At 30.9% G+C, this 20397-nt stretch overlaps 1 protein-coding gene across 1 annotated transcript; it reads left to right on the top strand.

The window, feature by feature from the left end:
• Positions 1-10221: 10221 nt before the first annotated feature.
• LOC101248913 (leucine-rich repeat receptor-like serine/threonine-protein kinase BAM3) lies at positions 10222-13750 on the top strand. Its single transcript, XM_004229451.5, has 2 exons — positions 10222-13040; positions 13157-13750. The coding sequence occupies exons 1-2, from the start codon at positions 10496-10498 to the stop codon at positions 13492-13494; spliced, it is 2883 nt and encodes a 960-aa protein (XP_004229499.1). The 5' UTR covers positions 10222-10495; the 3' UTR covers positions 13495-13750.
• The last annotated feature ends 6647 nt before the right edge of the window (positions 13751-20397 follow it).

Raw genomic sequence — 20397 nt, 5'->3', positions numbered from 1 at the left:
TTGGTAATATTACCACAAAGTATATATCGGTTCGTAAATATGAAAAAATAATTGTTTATTGTTATGAAACTATAGAATAAGAAGAAGAAAGTAGAGAGAAGAGAAGACTTATTGTTTCTCTTGGGGGATGATTTTATAATGAAGAGAACCCTCTATTTATAGGGGAAATCTAACTTAGTCCTCAAGTAGGACTCTAACCATATCCTAAAAAGACTGCTCAAGCTAGACATTCACTATAATACAAATAGTTTATAACACTCCTCCTGAATGTCTAATTCATAGATGATGTGTCTCGTCAAAAACCTTACTAAAAAAATATTAAGAAAAGAAAAACTCTAGCAAAGGAAAAGAATACACATATCTATTAATACGCATCCAGGCTGCCTGATTAAAAACCTTATAAGAAAAATCGAGTGGGACAAAACCTCGTAAAAGAAAAAGATTACAACGCGTATTAATTCCCCCTAATGAGAACATCAATCCAGAGACTTGAATCTTCGCATTTCAAGCTTGTGCACCATCTTCTTGAAAGTTGCAGTTGGTAGAGACTTGGTGAATAGATCAACCACATTGTCACTTGAATGAATCTGTCATACACTTATATCACCATTCTTTTGATATTCATGTCTATAGAAAAACTTTGGTGAAATATACTTTGTTCTATCTCCTTTAATAAATCCTTCCTTAAGTTGTGTTATGCATGCTGCATTATCTTCATATAAAATGGTGGGTACTTTATCGCACTCTAAACCACATTTCTCTCGAATGAGATGTATCATAGACTTAACCACATACATTCTTTACTTGTTTAATGAATAGCTATTATCTCAGCATGATTAGATGAAGTGGCTACGATGGACTGCTTTGTAGATCTCCAAGATATGACAATCCCCTCACATATAAAAATATACCATGTTTGGGATCGAGCTTTGTGTGGATCAGATAAATATTCTGCATCAGCATAACCAACAAGATTGGGGCTATAATTATTAGAATAAAATAATCTCATATCAGTTGTCCCTTTAAGATATCACAAAATGTGTTTGATCTCATTCCTTCTAGTAGGAGCAGAATTATACCTTGCTAACAAATTAACAACAAAAGGTATATCAGGCCTTGTAGTATTAACAAGATACATTAGTGCATTGATTACACTAAGATATGATACTTCAAAACCAAGAATTTTCTCATCTTTTTTTTGAAGTCGGAATGGATCCTTATTCACATCAAATGAATGAACAACCATCTGAGTACTTAATGGATGCGCTTCATCCATACAAAATCTTTTCAGCACATTCTCTATGTGGACATATTTATGAACAAAAATACCATTTGTCAAATGCTCAATTTGCAAATCAAGACATAATTTTGTTCTTTCCACATCTTTTATCTCAAATTCGTTCTTTAAATAATCAATTGTCTTTTGAAGCACTATTGGAGTTCCAATAAGATTTATGTCATCAACATAAACAACAAGTACAATACATTTCGATATTGTTTTCTTTATAAAGACACATGAACAAATTTCATCATTTGTATAACCTTTTCTAATTAAATACTCACTAAGATGGTTATACCACATGCGTTGAGATTTTTTAAAACTACATAATGATCTTTGCAATTTATTTGAATACATTTTTTGAAATTTTGAGTTACATGATTTAGGCATCGCAACGGAAATTTTCATGTATATCTCATTATTAACTGATCCGTAAAGGTAGGTTGTAACCACATCCATCAGATATGTTTCAAGTTGCTCATGGACTGTGAAATTAATGTGATAACGCAGTGTAATTGCATCCATAACGGGTGAGTATTTCTCTTCATAATTGACGTCAGACCTTTGAGAAAATTCTTGTGCCACAAGGGGTACTTTATACCTTTGTATTTCATTTTTTTGATTTCTTTTTCGCACAAAAATTCATTTGCAACCAACAGGTTTAATACTACTAGGCGTTTGAACTATTGGTCAAAAAAATTCACGCTTGTCAAGTGAATTCAACTCTGATTGAATTGCTTCTTGACATTTTGGTCAATCATTATTTTGTCGACATTTTATAACAGATTGAGGTTCAAGATCCTCATTATCTTGCATGATATTTGTTGCAACATTATATGCAAAGATATAATCAACCATTATTTCTAATCGATTTAGATTAGTTTCAACATCTCTAATTTATGGATTGTTCATTATTTCTTTGAGTTTCAAGTTCATTGATTTTTTTCATGAATACCAAAATTATTCAAATTTTGAACTTCCATATAAGATTCTTTCATAGTGTCATCATGGCATTTAATCCTTCTTTTTCTAGGATTTTGATCCTTAGAACCCAATTGTCTACCATACTTTAGCCGTGCTTTTGACTGATTAGTTATGACACTAGTGGATGGTCCTATAGGGACATCAATTGAATTGGGACATTCTCTGCAGGAATATGTGATTTAGTAATCCTTTTCAAATCTGTAAATGCATCAGGCATTTGATTTGCAATTTTCTGCAGATGAATAATTTTTTGTACTTCTTCCTCACAAATAGAAGAATATGGATCAAGATGAGACAATGATAAAATTTTCCTTATCATTTTATTTCACTATTCTCTCCCCCTAATTTTAGAAAAATTGTCTCGTCAAATCGACAATCAACAAATCGAGCATTAAACATGTCTCCAGTTAATGGTTCAAGATAGCGAATAATGGAGGGTGTCTCAAACCCAACATATATTCCTAACCTTCTTTGAGGGTCCATCGTAGTGCGATTTGGTGGTGCCACAGACAAATGTACAACACATCCAAAAATTCTTAGATTTTATATATTAGGTTCTTGACCCATAACCAATTTCAATGGAGAAACCTTATTATAATTTGTCGGTCTGAGACGAATAAGTATTGCAGCATGCAAAATTGTATGTCTACACACAGAAGTGAGCATGGTCTTACTATTAATTGCGGGCGTTTCATTAATGACTCAGTGAGATCATTCTGAGTATGAACATGAGCAACGGGGTGTTCAACTCTTATCCCAATTGATAAACAATAATCATTAAATGATTAGGATGAAAACTCTGCAGCATTATCAAGACGAATAGACTTAATTTGATTATCAGGAAAGTGTGCCCAATAATTTTGCAAATGCCAAGTTACGAGATGACAATAGGCACACATGAGATCAATGTAGTTCTAAAAAATGTAATACATGAATTAGATTTGGTCCCAAGAGAATTCTTCATGTATTTTATTAAAATATTAAAATTTTAATTGTGATTTTGAAAAGTATAATTTATGAAGCAAATTTGGTTTCAAGTGAATTATTTATATATTTTATTAAATTGCTAGTAATTTAACTGTGATTTTGGAAAAAAATATTTCATGAAGCAAATTTGGTTTCCAAGTGGGCTCTTCATGTATTTTTTAAAATGGAATTCTAAAAGTCAAATTATGATTTCGAAAATCATAATCAATAAATTAAATTAAATTCCAAATAAACTCTTCATATTTTTTCTTAAAATGTTAAAAATCCAGCTATGATTTTGGAAAGCATAATCCATGAAGCAGATTTGTTTTTAAGTGAATTCTGCATATATTTTCTTAAAATGTTGAAAGTCTACTACATGAAAAGTCTTACACATATAATAATATTGATTAAACAACAATAAAATAATTAACCTAGTAAAATAGATGACTTCAATACATCAGTAAAGCATACAACATGATAATAAGAAAAGATAAACAAAATGAAATTAAAAGGTAAAAAATATTAAATAACTATGAAGGTATCATTGACTCAATAACAAAAATATAAAATATATTCTCTTGGAGAGAAAATAACTATCCTTATTTGTATTACCACCACTTGATTTTGTATAGTTCTCAAGACACTCCTTATTAGACATATTTTGTTATACTTAATAAAAAATAGAATTTTTTATTTGAGAGAGAACAAACTACAATTGAGCAAGTTAAGTGAAGAATATAAATTCATAAATATATATAGGCATAAGAATAATTTTATTACCATATAATTAAGTAAAATATTTTTATGTATTCTTAAAATACTAAATAACTATTTATCATGTAATACATGAATTAGATTTGGTTCCAATAGAATTCTTCATGTATTTTATTAAAAGGTTAAAATTTTAATTGTGATTTTGGAAAGTATAATGATGAAGCAAATTTGGTTCCACAGTGAATTAATTATATATTTTATTAAAATGCTAATAATTTAACTCAGAATTTTAGAAAACATATTTCATTAAGAAAATTTGATTTCCAAGTGGGCTTTGTATTTTTTAAAAAAAGAGTTGTAGAAGTCAAATTATGATTTTGAAAATCATAATTAATAAAGTAAATTTAGTTCCAAGTAAACTCTTCATGTATTTTCTTAAAATGTTGGAAGTCCAACTGTGGTTTTAGAAAAGATCAAATTACAGTCTTACCCTTTCTTAAAGCCTCCAAATGATTCCAGTTGTTCAAATATATATAATCCACACAGGGGAGTCTTTAAATACTCATATTAATATACTTTTATCTGATTCAAGATAGAGTAAACTTTAATTCTTAAGGTAAAAACTGTTTGGATAGACTGCAACATAACTTACTAACAATGTGTTTATTCTCTAAACAGCAAGTAAAAGAGTATGTCGTAGATTATGTATATTCGAGATTCAGTTATGTTTCTAAGGGCTTTGTTTCTGTTGACCTGTGTTATTTTTCATTGGTGAAATGATTATCTCTCGACTTGGACAGTCAAAATGACTTTAGAAAGAAAGCAAGGCATGGTCGAAATTAATACATCAATGTTTAGTATTTCGAAATTGTCTCTTAGTTTTTCAAGAAGTCTCTTTAGAATTTCGTACTACATGTATCTAGTAAATTGTGCTACATGTATTTAGTTATTTGTGCAAGATTTTTTGTTTTCTATTTTTGAGCAGTATAAATAGTGATGTAATTGATGACTGTAATCATCTCAAGTGGCCTTAAGTAGCCTATAATAAACTTGAGCATTCTCTAAAGATATTATTTTCCTTCCATATTTCCTACAATGCAGTGGAACCCTGTCCAAGCATGTTTTCTCGGGTATTACTCATTAGAAATGAACTCATTTGGTTGCAATGGTTGAAGGTGTGACCGTATCTCGCTTCACCGGGAGCAGTAGTGCCCTTTCTATCTTCAATTTCTGGGTTTGCCTCTCTTTCACGCTCATCTTGTAGCGTGAAAGCTAACATGTTAGGCCGACCCTTTATATCTGAGTATTTAGGGTTTCCAGTATTTTATAATGTTTACATTTGTGAAAACAACCTAATCATACAATTTATATTTGTTGATATACTTGATACAATTATATCTGATGATATACTTGATATAGGGTGAATACACAAGGAACATATACACTTGATACAATTGTATGATTGAGAAAGTTGTTAAGCCCTTCGTTCGGACAGAGTGCAAGACACATCTCAGAAAAGACACTTGATTCGGGGGGAGATCTTCTATCCAAAGGGAAGCCCTTATTCTTGGAAACCTACTTGAACCACCTATATCATATAGAGAACTTTGGATACAAATCAATTACATTCATTAATATAACATCTCTCCTCTTTCTTGAATCTTACTCGCCTCTCGCATTTCTCGCTCCCGATCTAACTCTTCTTTCTCCTCCCTAGCTCACACACACATTCTCTCCTAACTCTCCCAATCTTGCTCGCATCTCTCTTTCTTCTAACATGCAGTGATGAGTCATAATTTAAAAAATTATATCTATAAATCACTAATTAAGCTCAAATTATAGTCATTTATGGAAGTTTCTCTTTAATTAATCACCCAATTAAGCTGATGTTTTGGAGAGAAGGAGAATCTTGTTGGTTTCTCAACTGGGTGTGGGGTTTATTAAAGTGCGTTCACTAATTAAATTAGAGTCACTTTTAAAAAAGAATAAAAAAAGACATTGTGATTCGTGTCAAAGATGGTGAATTCTGAATCCTCTTTATTGTTTTTTCAAAGTCATAATATTTAGTACTGCAATATAATGCCTGCCTCTCGATACCGAATCTGACATTTACATTAATTTATGTGATTTTAGCGGGAGGGTGATATTTTATTTATAAAATCTTATTATCTTTTAATTAAAAAATATTATTTTTTTAAAAAAATATTATAATTTTTTTATTTTTTTAAATAAATTTTCTAATCATTTAGCACTTCTCATAATTTAATTATCGCTTATGGTTATTGGTGATAGCTTGTAATTTTCACATGAATTTAAAATTAAAATATAAACATAATACAATAATATTGTTGCATGTGTTTGACATGCAACTTATAGGGAATTGTTATGCCTTTCCTAATTCTTTATTTAATTTATTCACATAATTCTTGATATTATCTCCCAAAACATGGATTTAAGTACTTCAGGGTTTAGTTTCGTTGACTTCATTATGGTCATTCGAACACCCTTTGAGCAAAACTTGGCGTTGTTGGATATATAGGTCAAAAATAATTTTGTAGAGAGATATATCTTAAAAGTTTTGAACATTCTTAGCAAATTTATTAGCCTTACTACTAGTGTTACGAACTAGTGTTGTTCAAAATCGAAGAAGTTAATTATTCAAATTGAAAAAAAGAAGAAGCTATTAGTTAATACGTAATGGAAGCTATTAGTTAATACGTAATGGTTATTAATTTAATGATTTTAATTTGTTTATTATTGAGTTATTGATTTTTAATGGATTGAGTCTTTTTCTTAATGAGTTAATTGATAACCCGATAGTAAATTAATAAATTATATTTATACCATTTTGATATATAAAGTCCTTAATTTAGGATTTAGTTTCGTGTTTTTATTTCTGACAGTCTCAAACTTTCGATTATTCTACAATGTCTTAGTGTTGTTTTTTAGCAAGATACAATTTATCAACTCATGTGCATGGTTTATCTGGTTTGTCACCATGTTTCTAAGTGATTTTCAATTATTTATTTTTTGAGTCAAATCTTAACGGTTAAACCGATAACGATCAATAACCAATAAACTTATACGATAAGCCAATCTTAATGATTCTTAACGATTAAGGGTATCTACAAATTAATCGATAACTGATTAATTGAACTGATAAACTTCAAATCAAATCGAACCGATCTATACGCAACCGTACTTAAAAAAAAAAAAAAAACTTAGTTTATATATGTACTACTCGCTCCTTTGTAAACAAGCAATATGTGCCTTCATTGGTCATAAGATTGCTTTTCATGACCAAACATTATGATGCATTTTTTTTTTTGAAGATTAATTATAAATGGAGACAATTTATGTGATATTCTCCCCCAAAGGGACATATGTAATTATAAATGAAGTTTGAAGTATACAACATAAAAGAGACATTGAATTGATTGACAATATGCAACTATATATATAATAGCTACTTCTATAAGTGGACCATCCAATATTTTATGTCATCATATATAATGTTGTGACTATTCAAATTATTTTCATTTTCTTTAAATTTCATATATAAACTATTGCGGTGTTCATGAGAAACACTCCTAAACTATCACTCGTCAATTTGAGAAGCACTTAGGCGATTTCGTTCACGTGATTTATTATTTTTTTGCTGCCATAAATTTTTTATTGTTATTTTATATTTTCAATTGATTTTTATATAGTGAATTTTTGTGTTTCAATTTATATTTTCAGTTGGAATTGTTGCGTATGCTAGTTATTTGTTGACATTTTTTGTCACGGTTTGAACTGTTTTCATGTAGCAATTTATGTGGCAGTTTTGTTTTAAAAAAATACAAACACAATTAGATATTATTTTAATATATTATTTTTCAAACTTATTGAATGATGAAATAATTTAAACGTGAAGCCTAAAAAGAAAGAATTATTTACATATATTTTTAATCGTTACCATTTTAAAATTTTTATTATTCTTAATTAATAATTTCGATTTTGGAGAAAATGTTGTGACTTTTGATAAATAGCATCCACCTTTAAAGGACCTCCGGGATGTGAAAAAAAGAAAAGGATGACTATGAAATGATAGAAATATTTGAGAGATTTCATTTTATGAAAGACACGTGCCACAAATGTTTAATTGTGTATAAAAATATCAAAATTACAATAAATTTATAATTTATAATTCTAAAAATTCTCTAAGTGAAAAGAAAGTTAAAAGATAATCCATAAGATTTAAATCCTCAATTATTTTAACCAAATTAATACAAATTTTAATATATATGTAGCTTTCTTTAATTTGAATAGGGGCCTGAGGGAATCATGATATGGTAAGAGAGCGGCGTTACAACAATACTTTTCAAAAGAAATGCAACTTCTTTTGTCTGATGAAAATACTTATATATTTATATAATTAAAAATATATAGTTATATGTTATTTTAATATATTTACATACTTAATTTTACTAAATTAAAATTAGGTAAACATATTAAAATAAATGAATAGTAACTTTCTTTAGTAGTACGGACAGAGTGGAGCCATGATCAAGAATTGAGGGGTTTAAAATTTTAGGACGGAAGAGAAAAATTTTGTTTTTCACCACAATTTCTATTGAGATATCAATCAATTTTGTTAATGCATTCACAAGTTTATATATATATATATATATATATATATATGGAAAAAATTTAAAATATTTGAATTTTGATCGAAATTATTGTTATGATATCGAACTTTGAAAATGACTTTTTATCCTTATATACTATTAAATAGTGTATTTTAAAGATATATATGTGTTCACGTGGACATCATAGATATTGTATCATTATAAAATATAAATGTGTCTACGTTGACACATATATACCTTTAAAATATATTATTAAATAGTCCAAGAGGCTAAAAGGTCCTCATAAAGTTTGGTATCGTAACTTCAATTTCGACCAAAATTAGTATTTTTTAAATTTTTTTTTTCAAAATTAAAATATTTTTCAAACCTTTTTCTTTATATATATATAAAAATCTATTAACCCTATCTAACTCTGCCTCCGCTTAGTGGTATCTTTAGCTTTTTCATGGAACGGTCTAAAGTGAGAGAGGGTGGTGGGCTCTTGCTGCTCATTTCCATGCAATTTTTTTTTTTTTTTGTTAAAGATAAAAAAAAAAAAAGAGAGTATGTGCCCCTATTTCCCACTATAGAAAAAGGAAAAAGGGAAAAGGAGAAAGCATTACATGCATACAATTACCAAAGAGATTTAATTTCCCATTTTTCTTTAATTTTTCTTATGGATTGGGATTTGGTAAGCATCAAAAATTAGTTTAGTGGTGATGATTGTCCAAGATAAATTGGAGTGCGAGCAATGCACCCTAACATCGAAAATAAGAATTAAAACAGATTCAACTTAAATATCATGTTATGAACTTTGGATCTAGCTTATTCAACGTTAAAAATTATGTCCAATAGGAGTGGATTGTTCGAGTCAAATTGAAATAACCACTAATTTCTTAAATAACTAGTGTGAAACTCTTCACACTAATCCTATGTCCACGATAAGTTTTTTTTTTTAAAAAAAAAAATTAGGATCCCTAATTTCTCTTCGAAGTTGCTAATCTAGTAGAATAGTATATATATATATATATATATATCTCTTTTAGGGTAAAATAATTAGACGATAAGACTTGCTTTATATATATTCTAAGCAATCATTGCTAGTTTAATACCAAAAGCAAGATCACATTAATTTGTTAAACGAGAAATACAATCTTAAAGAATGCGCAAAGGAGTTTCACTCAACATGTGATTGGACATAGAATCACATTAAGAGTCTGTTTGACATTAGTGCTAAAACGGACTTATTTTTAAATATATTTTTTCAAATAGGTTTTTTAAAAAACATTTTGAAAAGAGTGTTAAAGTCTTTAATGACATTACTCAAGTGACATTAGATCCAATGTTGTTACAGATTTTAGGTACATATGCAAAGAGTGTTAGCGATAGTTGAGCTATTGCTATTAATTAATTGCTGCTAAAAATCATTTTTGATGACGTGATAGTCAATAGCACATTTGAATTATGAAGAGTCCAATTTACTAAGATTCTCTACTTGAAGGTTTAAATTGAAGCCTTAAAAAAGTAAAGAATGGAACTACATTAACATTATATCTTAATTATGAAATTCATGTGGACACACAAGTAATTTTTGCCTTAAAAGCAACTGAATTCAGTATGTAGTATATCTCTATGTTGCCAATGCATCTTTATGTTAACTTTGCTTCTTCTTTTTTCCTTTAACTTTTTCTTTATTAGCTTTTGCTTTTGCTTTATCTCCATAAAGTTAAAGATGATGAATCTAAATATACAAAGCGAAAATAAATAAATAAATTATTAACATTTTAAAAATGGTAAAAGCTAGAGCTACAAATCAACAGCATCCAAAGCCAAAAATTAGCATCAGTATCAATGGAATCCTTCAAAATACTTGTTACATCTTCTTCTTACCTTTGATATTTTCCAAAGTATTTGTAACTTCAAATCACTAGTTATCTAAATGGCTACTTCTAACACAAGTCTCTTGTTTTTCGCGTATTTCCTCCTTGTGTTCCTTATTACTCCATCTCAATCGCGTAACCTGTCTCTGAGACGACAGGCTAAAACTCTAGTTTCATTGAAATATGCATTTGTACAATCATCTGTTCCTAGTACTCTGTCCAATTGGAACATGTCGAATTATATGTCTATATGTTCTTGGACAGGTATAACGTGTGATGATACCAAATCAGTAACTTCCATTGATATATCCAATCTAAACATTTCTGGCTCTTTATCACCTGATATTCATGAGCTCACTAGACTTCGCGTCCTGAATATTTCTAACAATTTGTTTAGTGGAAACTTAAGCTGGGAGTATCGCGAGTTTAATGTACTTCAAGTGTTGGATGCTTATAACAACAATTTCTCTGGTCCACTCCCTTTGGGAGTTACTCAACTTGTGCAGCTCAAGTACTTGAATTTCGGGGGTAACTACTTTTCAGGGAAGATTCCTTTGAGTTATGGTAGTTTTAATCAGCTTGAGTTCCTGTCTCTTGCTGGGAATGACTTGCACGGTCCTATACCGAGGGAGCTGGGGAACGTTACGAGCCTCAGGTGGTTACAGTTGGGTTATTATAATCAATTTGATGAGGGGATTCCACCAGAGTTGGGGAAACTTGTTAATTTGGTTCATCTAGATCTTTCAAGCTGTAACTTAACGGGTTCGATTCCACCAGAATTGGGCAATCTTAATATGTTGGACACTCTTTTCTTGCAAAAGAATCAACTTACTGGTGTATTTCCTCCTCAGCTAGGGAATTTGACAAGGTTAAAATCTCTTGATATCTCGGTCAATGAACTCACAGGAGAGATCCCGGTTGACTTGTCAGGACTCAAGGAGCTCATATTGTTGAACCTCTTTATCAACAATTTGCACGGTGAGATTCCAGGATGTATCGCGGAGCTGCCAAAGTTGGAAATGTTGAATCTTTGGAGGAATAATTTCACTGGCTCGATTCCTTCTAAGCTTGGGATGAACGGTAAACTAATTGAAATTGATCTGTCTAGTAATAGACTCACTGGCTTGATACCAAAATCTCTATGCTTTGGGAGGAATTTGAAAATCTTGATTCTTCTTGATAATTTTCTGTTTGGACCTTTACCTGATGATTTTGGGCAGTGTCGAACGTTGTCCAGAGTCAGAATGGGACAGAATTACTTGAGTGGATCAATACCAACAGGGTTTCTTTATTTGCCTGAGTTGTCACTGGTGGAACTGCAGAACAACTACATCAGTGGACAACTCTGGAACGAGAAAAGCTCAGCGTCTTCTAAACTTGAAGGGCTGAACCTGTCGAACAATCGCTTGTCTGGTGCACTTCCTAGTGCTATTGGAAACTATTCAGGGCTGAAGAATCTTGTGTTAACTGGAAATGGTTTCTCAGGTGATATCCCTTCTGATATTGGCAGACTAAAGAGCATCTTAAAGCTGGACCTGAGTAGAAACAACTTCTCTGGCACAATCCCTCCTCAGATTGGTAACTGTCTTTCCTTAACTTACTTGGATTTGAGCCAAAATCAACTTTCTGGTCCTATCCCAGTTCAAATTGCTCAAATTCACATCTTAAATTACATCAATATTTCCTGGAATCACTTCAACGAGAGCCTTCCCGCGGAGATTGGCTTGATGAAGAGTTTAACTTCAGCAGATTTTTCCCACAATAACTTATCTGGATCAATACCTGAAACAGGCCAATATTTATATTTCAACTCAACTTCCTTCACCGGCAACCCTTATCTCTCTGGATCCGACTCGACTCCTAGCAACATTACATCCAACTCACCGTCAGAACTTGGAGACGGAAGTGACAGCAGAACTAAGGTTCCTACAATATACAAGTTCATATTTGCATTTGGGCTCTTATTCTGCTCCCTCATTTTCGTTGTCTTAGCAATAATCAAGACAAGAAAGGGGAGTAAGAATTCAAATTTGTGGAAGCTGACAGCATTTCAGAAGCTTGAGTTCGGAAGTGAAGACGTCTTGCAGTGCTTGAAAGACAACAACGTCATAGGGAGAGGTGGAGCAGGGATAGTGTATAAGGGAACTATGCCAAATGGTGATCATGTCGCGGTGAAGAAATTGGGAATAAGCAAAGGCTCACATGATAACGGCCTATCTGCTGAACTTAAAACATTAGGGAAGATCAGGCATAGGTACATTGTGAGACTGCTCGCGTTTTGTTCAAACAAGGAAATCAACTTGCTAGTTTATGAGTACATGCTAAATGGAAGCTTAGGTGAAGTGCTTCATGGGAAGAACGGCGGGCAACTCCAATGGGAAACTAGGCTAAAAATAGCCATAGAAGCTGCCAAGGGCCTTTCTTATTTGCACCACGATTGCTCCCCTATGATAATCCACCGCGATGTCAAGTCCAACAATATATTGTTGAACTCTGAACTTGAAGCTCATGTTGCAGATTTTGGATTAGCCAAGTACTTTCGTAACAATGGTACCTCTGAGTGCATGTCTGCAATTGCAGGATCTTATGGCTACATTGCTCCAGGTAACTAGTTTGTTCATACATTAGTTGATTTAATTTCTTCTCCACTGGCCTATTATGCACTCGGGCCAATCTACAACCTACTAATAATGGTCTTTACATGTTATCTTTTTGTATAGAATATGCATACACGCTGAAAATTGATGAGAAAAGCGATGTGTATAGCTTTGGAGTGGTGTTGTTGGAGCTTATAACAGGACGAAGGCCAGTAGGAAATTTTGGAGAAGAAGGAATGGACATTGTACAATGGGCGAAAACGGAGACAAAATGGAGCAAAGAAGGGGTGGTGAAAATCTTGGATGAGAGGCTAAAAAATGTTGCAATTGTTGAAGCTATGCAAGTATTTTTTGTAGCAATGCTTTGTGTTGAAGAGTACAGCATTGAGAGGCCTACAATGAGGGAAGTAGTCCAAATGCTTTCTCAAGCTAAACAACCAAATACTTTCCAAATCCAATAATCTAATTGTGGCTCTACTTATTGTATGCTTGGGAACACCCCTTTTGTTAGCTTTGCAAAAGTGAAATCACAAATTAATCTAAGTGAGTAGTTGCAAATTAATTTGCAATTATGTTAGATCTTAGGGTATGATATCTAACTATATCCTCTCAACTTGGAATAGTGTATTGGATGTGTAGAACTAGTATTAGTATCCGCGTGATGTGTGGCGAATATCAAAAGAAATTGATTACATAAAACTAATCCCTCTGTTTCAATTTGTTTGTCCTATTTTCTTTTTAGTACATTTCAATTTGTGAAATACTAAAAATAACTATTAACATACTAAATCCTTGAATTTTTTTTTTGAATTTTCGTCTTGATTGTACCATGTATATGTTAATTTTTTCAAGTATGAAATGAAATTTTGAAGAAACTAGTAGATTCAGGTATGAAGCAATGTAAAATAAACCAAATTTGATACCTTTGTTGTTTCTATCCTTATTTGATTGTATTCACATGGGTTCATCCTTGTTTTTTTACTCTAAATTTTTGTAGTTAGTACTCAGGTTTTTGCACCTCAGTAGTTTTGTATTTTACCTCGATTGTGTTCAGTGGAACAGTACACTGAATACAGTAATACAGGTTGTATTCTTTGCACGAACAAATACAGTTGACATACATTGTATTCGTTGCATGAACTAATACAACAATTACTAAACTCTAAGAAGAAGAAAGATAACTGTGTTGGTCAAATGGATAAGTTGGGAAGAGCATCAAACCCAAGTATAACAAGAAAAAAACAATGAAGAAAGCATATCAGTTAATAAGAAATCAGTATAAAGTCTACAAAAAAAAAAAACAGATTGAAACATAACAAACAACATGCGACAAGAACTATAAGGGTACGACTAGTACTATGCAATAACCTTCACAAAGCACGGCAACACTCTACGTAGTGAGATAGTATTCGTGGAAAATACTATCCATCACGTCCCTTGTGGAAAATTAGGACATGATAGCAGCTTGAGAACAAAAAAAAAAACAAAAACAGCAATACTCCTTAAAAAGGCAACTTAATTGGCTAAAGGTGTATCCTTGAAAGTGTTATCGAAATTGCAAGCATAGATTTCCTAGACAAAAGAAAATACAGAGGACTTTGAAGGATAATACAGAGGAACATGTTCTCGTAATACCTGGATACAACATCAACTTGTGCATCACACAAAACATTAACCCTCAGTTAAGGAGAGACAAGGCTAAAAAGTTCGAGTTCTCAAGTTTCTCCCAAAGACCCTTTTTTCACTGAGTACATATATACACAAGTAACACTCTTACCTTCACTAAAGAGCAACCACCTTAAAATCATCACTAGCAACTCATACCCTAAACCATGCATGTACAAGCTATCTTGGAGAGGAAAAATTGGTTTTTTAAGGTTGTGGGGTTGATCAAAAAGTCATCATATTCCCTATAAACCACCAAAACCAAGCCATTACAAGAGCCAGCTGAAACAGTAATGTTTTGGACCTCTAGTTCATAAATATGCCCTTTAACTTGGTTTCGAATCATATTTATGCCTTTCAATTTTGGGTGTGCACAAGTAGACACTTAAACTTGTATAAAGTTGAACAAATATACACACGTGTCCAACATGTCATTTTTTTTATCCTAGTTCTACGTGTATTTTGCCATGTAGGATTCATGTGTATATTTATTTAAAAGTTGGATAGTTAAAGTTAAAATTTAAAGCCAAGTTTAGAGTTCAATATATGTATTATGCCGATTAAGGTATAATGTTAGTGGGATACAAATAGATTATAATGCAAAAGTATAACCGAATTATTTAAAGTACGGCTTGTGCCTAGCCACGTAATTTTATTTTGCAAAAATCCTGACATTATTATGGAGATGTGTTCTTCTGTGGTGTATCCAGTGATTTATATAATACTTGAATACGTATTATGAAATTGTAGTCATGTCTAGCTAGACATTGAAGATTTTATGAAACTATTTAAAAATTTAAAAAATTTTAAAGTGATTTTATTGAATAGTATCCCAATGATTATGAAATTGCTTAATTTAAAGAAAGATTAATTTCGATCATATGAAAATAATTTGAACATACTATATCTTAGTGAAATGATGCACTTATTTATCCTTCTATTACCAACCATAAGACAATAAATTTATTATTATGCATGTAGATAATTCACTTGGAGAGATTTGATTGATATCAATCAAATTGGTATAAATTTATTATTTCTAACTAGTCTAGTAGGTAAATTGAGCTCATATTTTGTTAACCCACCCATATTTAATGGGTTAGGTAGTTTTTATATGAATAAAATATGGATAAATTATGGGTAAAATGTAGACTAGCCAAATGTATTAAGGTTTCAACTTTTATTCTCTCAAGATTCATGATATTACTAAAATTTTTATAACTTCTCTTTATTATATTTTTAAATTGTAAACCTTTTTTTTGGTTAATAATGAGAAAAGTACGAGCAAGGGAGGTTAGGTCTTACCTTACTAATCTTAATGAGGTAACGAACCTGTACTAGTTAACAAGCATGAAGAAAATAAGAAATAGAGAAAGCTAGATATTCTATGATCATCATGGAATTTATAATACCCTTTGTGATAATACTACAAATGAGGATGCTTAAGTAATGCAAAAACACAAAATTTAAGAATAAAGCTGAGTTATCAGCCTCAAACTTCAATTTATATATGTAAAAATTAAAAGAGATGGATTGCTTGTGTAAAGTAACCTGAAGTATTTTCCTCTTGTTCTTCTTCGTCGAATATGTCCAACAAAACTTGATAGTTGATCACTTCTTTTTGAATTTATTGAATTTTATTGTTACCGAAACTGTCATATGATTTTTCTTTTTCAAGTCGCATTGAAAGGTTACCTTGAAATATATTCCTTAGTCCTTCAAAGTGAAGTCATGATCACATGTACCACTAGATTTTCTTCTATATCTCTTTATTTTATGTTCTTGAGTAAAATTAATTATTCCTCTCTATAATTGAATTGAAATGGTGCTGTCTTTGGTCCTTCAAAAATAATACATATAAAAAATGTACTTTTTTTGGTTAACTATGAGTGTTTTTTTTTTTAAATTTTATATTGGATAACAAATAATAGTGTAAAGTAAGTTAACCTTGTATTACTATATACTTACATAAATATACTATAATAAAAAAATATTTACTATTTATAGCAATAATATTTTTTTTCACTTAACCACTTTTAATTCATTTATAATACAAGTTTAATACATATTACAAAGAACAATTTATTATTCACATATGATACAAGTTTTAATGATGGATATACATTTATCACACATTTTAATACACTTATAATACAATGTGACAATTTTTTAACAAACAAACATAATATATTTCAAAACCAATTATAATTCAAATACATTGCATACATAATTCACTTTTAATACATATTGCAGATTTATCACAATATTGTTATAAATGGAAATAAACAAAAAGTATCGTTAAAATCAGTAATTATTTTTTAAAATGTATTAATTTATGTAATTTTTTCTTGATATTACTTAAAGTGCATTAAGCACGTGTTACTCCTAAAATGCAAATATTCATTTACTTGAGATTAAGAAAATCCCTTATTTGTTTATTATGCTTCCCGTATTGGTTTGAGTTCTGAGCTTTTGACAACACCGTTGTGTGTGTCGACCCCCATAGGTGAGTGTTTCGTAGTGGTTCAGGTGTTCCGATCTTGCTTGGTGACTATCCAGGGGCGTGACATCTCGAATGAATTTATAACATAAATTTATTTTATATTAAAAAGTTAAAGAACTTTTTTTTACTTTTATGATACAATAATATTAAACAAATATTTTCACAAAAAAAAAAAGAGACTCAAATTGTTTCTCCATGTTAATGAAATTAAAAATATTAACGAAAAAATAAAAAAATTGTTAACTTTTTGGGGGGGGGGGGATGGGGTGTTGGGGGGGCTGGTAGGGTGTAGGGGTGGTAATTTTTTAAAAATTTTGTGGTAATTTTTTTTTAAAAAAAATAAAAATTAATGAATTTTTTTTAAATTTTGTTAATTTTTTTTTGGGAGGGGGCTGGTAGGGGTGGGTAGAATTTTTATTTTTTTATTCATTTATTTTTTACCTTTTTTGGGAGGTGAGGTGTGTGGAGGGGGGGGGGGGCTGTTATGCTTAATACTTCTAGTTTTACTGTTATCTGTCTCAATTCGACCAAGTAAGGGTAGAGTGAAGTGATAAAAAATAATTAACTTTCAATTATCCACTGGATAACTCATTTTTATCCATTTAAAATATAAGTCGAGTTGGATAACTTAGTCATTTTTACTTAACTCGTTTTCTGATCGACTCATCGTTTGCCACTTCTAGTTGCAACACAACACTAAGAAGTGCAGGATAGTAGCAACACCAGAAAAAGCAGAACGATAACATCATTTCAAAGTTCAACACTTGAAAACCGCATAAAATAACTCCGAAAGTGCACTATACTGGCAACGTCGTAGCACCTACAAATTTATAACAATACATTACTTGAAAATGAAACAGAGGAACACCACATGATATAGTAGTACATGTAGTTTTTGACGAGCTGAAGTAGTCTCTTGTGACACAACATTATATTTGCGAGCTTTCTTTGTTATGACAAGGCTTGTTGCATGTACTGCAGTCTAAAGATTGTTGCTTTCTTTTCATCTTTGTTCGACTTGCTCCAACTTCATCGGCTTTCTTTCTTCTCACCTTGTATTTCTTCTTCTATTATCCTTTGCTTCTTTATGAACAATTGCATCGGCAATGAAAAATATATTATTACCATCAATTCCAACAACAATTAACAATTGAGTCCCATACATTGGACCCTTCAACCAACAACCATCCACACCTATTATTTTTATGCATCCTACCTTGAAAGCTAGCTTAAATGCATCAAAACAGGTGTATATCCTTTGAAATCTTTATGGCTTGCTCAGTGTCTCATTCTCAGTGCATTTCATGTGAATTATACTACCTCAATTTGTTTTAACAATTTCAATACAATAATCCCATATCAATTATTTGCATTGATCCTTGATATCACCATCTATCAATGCAATAGCTAACATCTTAGCTCTTGAGATAAAGTCACATGAGCTCGTAACTACACTTATTCTATATCTGAAATCAACTAAGCTCTAAGTCATGTTTGAGTTAATTTTTGTAAGGTATTTTTTTTACAATGAATGATGATGTTGTTTTTCTACTATCATTATGTTACTCCTTGCAATTATGTGTATGAGTGTACTTCAATTCCTAATCTAGGAAGTCGTATTTCTATACATTTTAAATGCTGTGATTTTTCATTTGCACTCTGAATGTATACAAACAACCTTCATTCTTTCTTTGTCATTTTTGAGCCATTGGATATACTTTCCATTCTTAATCTCATGAGTAACTACAACACTTTAAAAATCTTACTTCCTTTTAAAAACACATTCTAGAGCTAAAATTGGATGTCCCCGTCTCTTTATGGATTGAATGTAGAAAAATTCAAGATCTCATTTTCAGAATCACTATGCAAATTTTTTGTGTCCGCAAAATCAACACAATCAGACTCTTCTTCTGGAGTTGTCATCTTTCTCTGTGCTTTTATACCAAGGATCTCCCACTCATCCACTATGTATCGTGCGGTCTTTTCATGTTTATCAACAAGTAAATCATTAGTTAAATCAACTTCTGAGTCGCTAAAATCATATAGAAATGGATTTTTCTGAACAAGTTGATGTGTCTGCAGCATTTGAGTTGTGTATAGAAGTCATATCTTCTATACTGAAATATGACTCCAAGTGTTCGAAGTAAATTTCGATTATGTTGTCATTTGGGATGTTTTTGCAAACTGCATGGGTTCATTATCTGTAGACATCAACCCTCATCTATATATTATCAAATCTTCTACATCTAATGCCTAAAAATTATTGAACTTTTAAGTATTCACAAATCTCTCTCATTTTCTTAAACTCATCAAGGTTCAATTTGGTTGCATTAACATAATCAATATAGTCTATATTGCCCTCAACATAATGCTTTTCTAGAGTACGTTCCATGGTGTATTTTAATACTGAAAAAATGATGTCTCTTCCATCAATTCTCAAATAGCAAAAGATATATTATAATCAACACAAATAATACACATACAACATGATATTAATACTAAAGCAAACAACAAAAAGTATAAACTTCATGGGCATTGATTAAGTCATAAAACTTCTAAAATATTATCAAAGTTACAAAGCGACATCTTTATATATATATTCGTAAACTTGCTTCTTGTATTGAATTTTTTTTGTGATAGTGAAATTTGATTAACAAAATTAAAAATAAAATCATACTTCCCATAAATAGGAGGTGATTTTCAGTCATTGTTGCTTCTTAAAAAACTATAACTTCTAAACATTGATTATGTTATTGTAGAAAGTATAATGTAGGTTTCAGATTTTAGGGTTATTTGGATATTAGAGATAAATAGGAGAAAAACCCTGAGAGAAGTCTCTAGGGTTTCAAAAGGAGAAGCCCAAACAACGTTGCAACAGAAAGAGTTTTAAGTTTGGGTGGAAATATATGAGGAGCACATGCATAACCTATTGCTCTACTATTTTATTAAAGAATTAGGACTTTTTTTTCCACTTTACTTCGATATATCTACAGGTATATTACATCAAAGTGTAGTTCCCCTCCAAAAATTTATACTTACATCAGCTCTAATGTCTTCTAGTTACAACCAGTCAATAACATTAGAAACATATTCAGAATTTTCTATTACTACTTGCTTACACCAAAAATAATAAAGACCTAGGCAGTTTATCTTTATCTTCTGAATATTGTTGTTCTTTAATTCCTTCAAAACATCT

This window comes from Solanum lycopersicum, chromosome 1, assembly GCF_036512215.1.
Source record: "Solanum lycopersicum chromosome 1, SLM_r2.1".
Taxonomy (NCBI): Eukaryota; Viridiplantae; Streptophyta; class Magnoliopsida; order Solanales; family Solanaceae; genus Solanum; species Solanum lycopersicum.
This window is presented reverse-complemented; position numbering and strand designations above follow the sequence as displayed.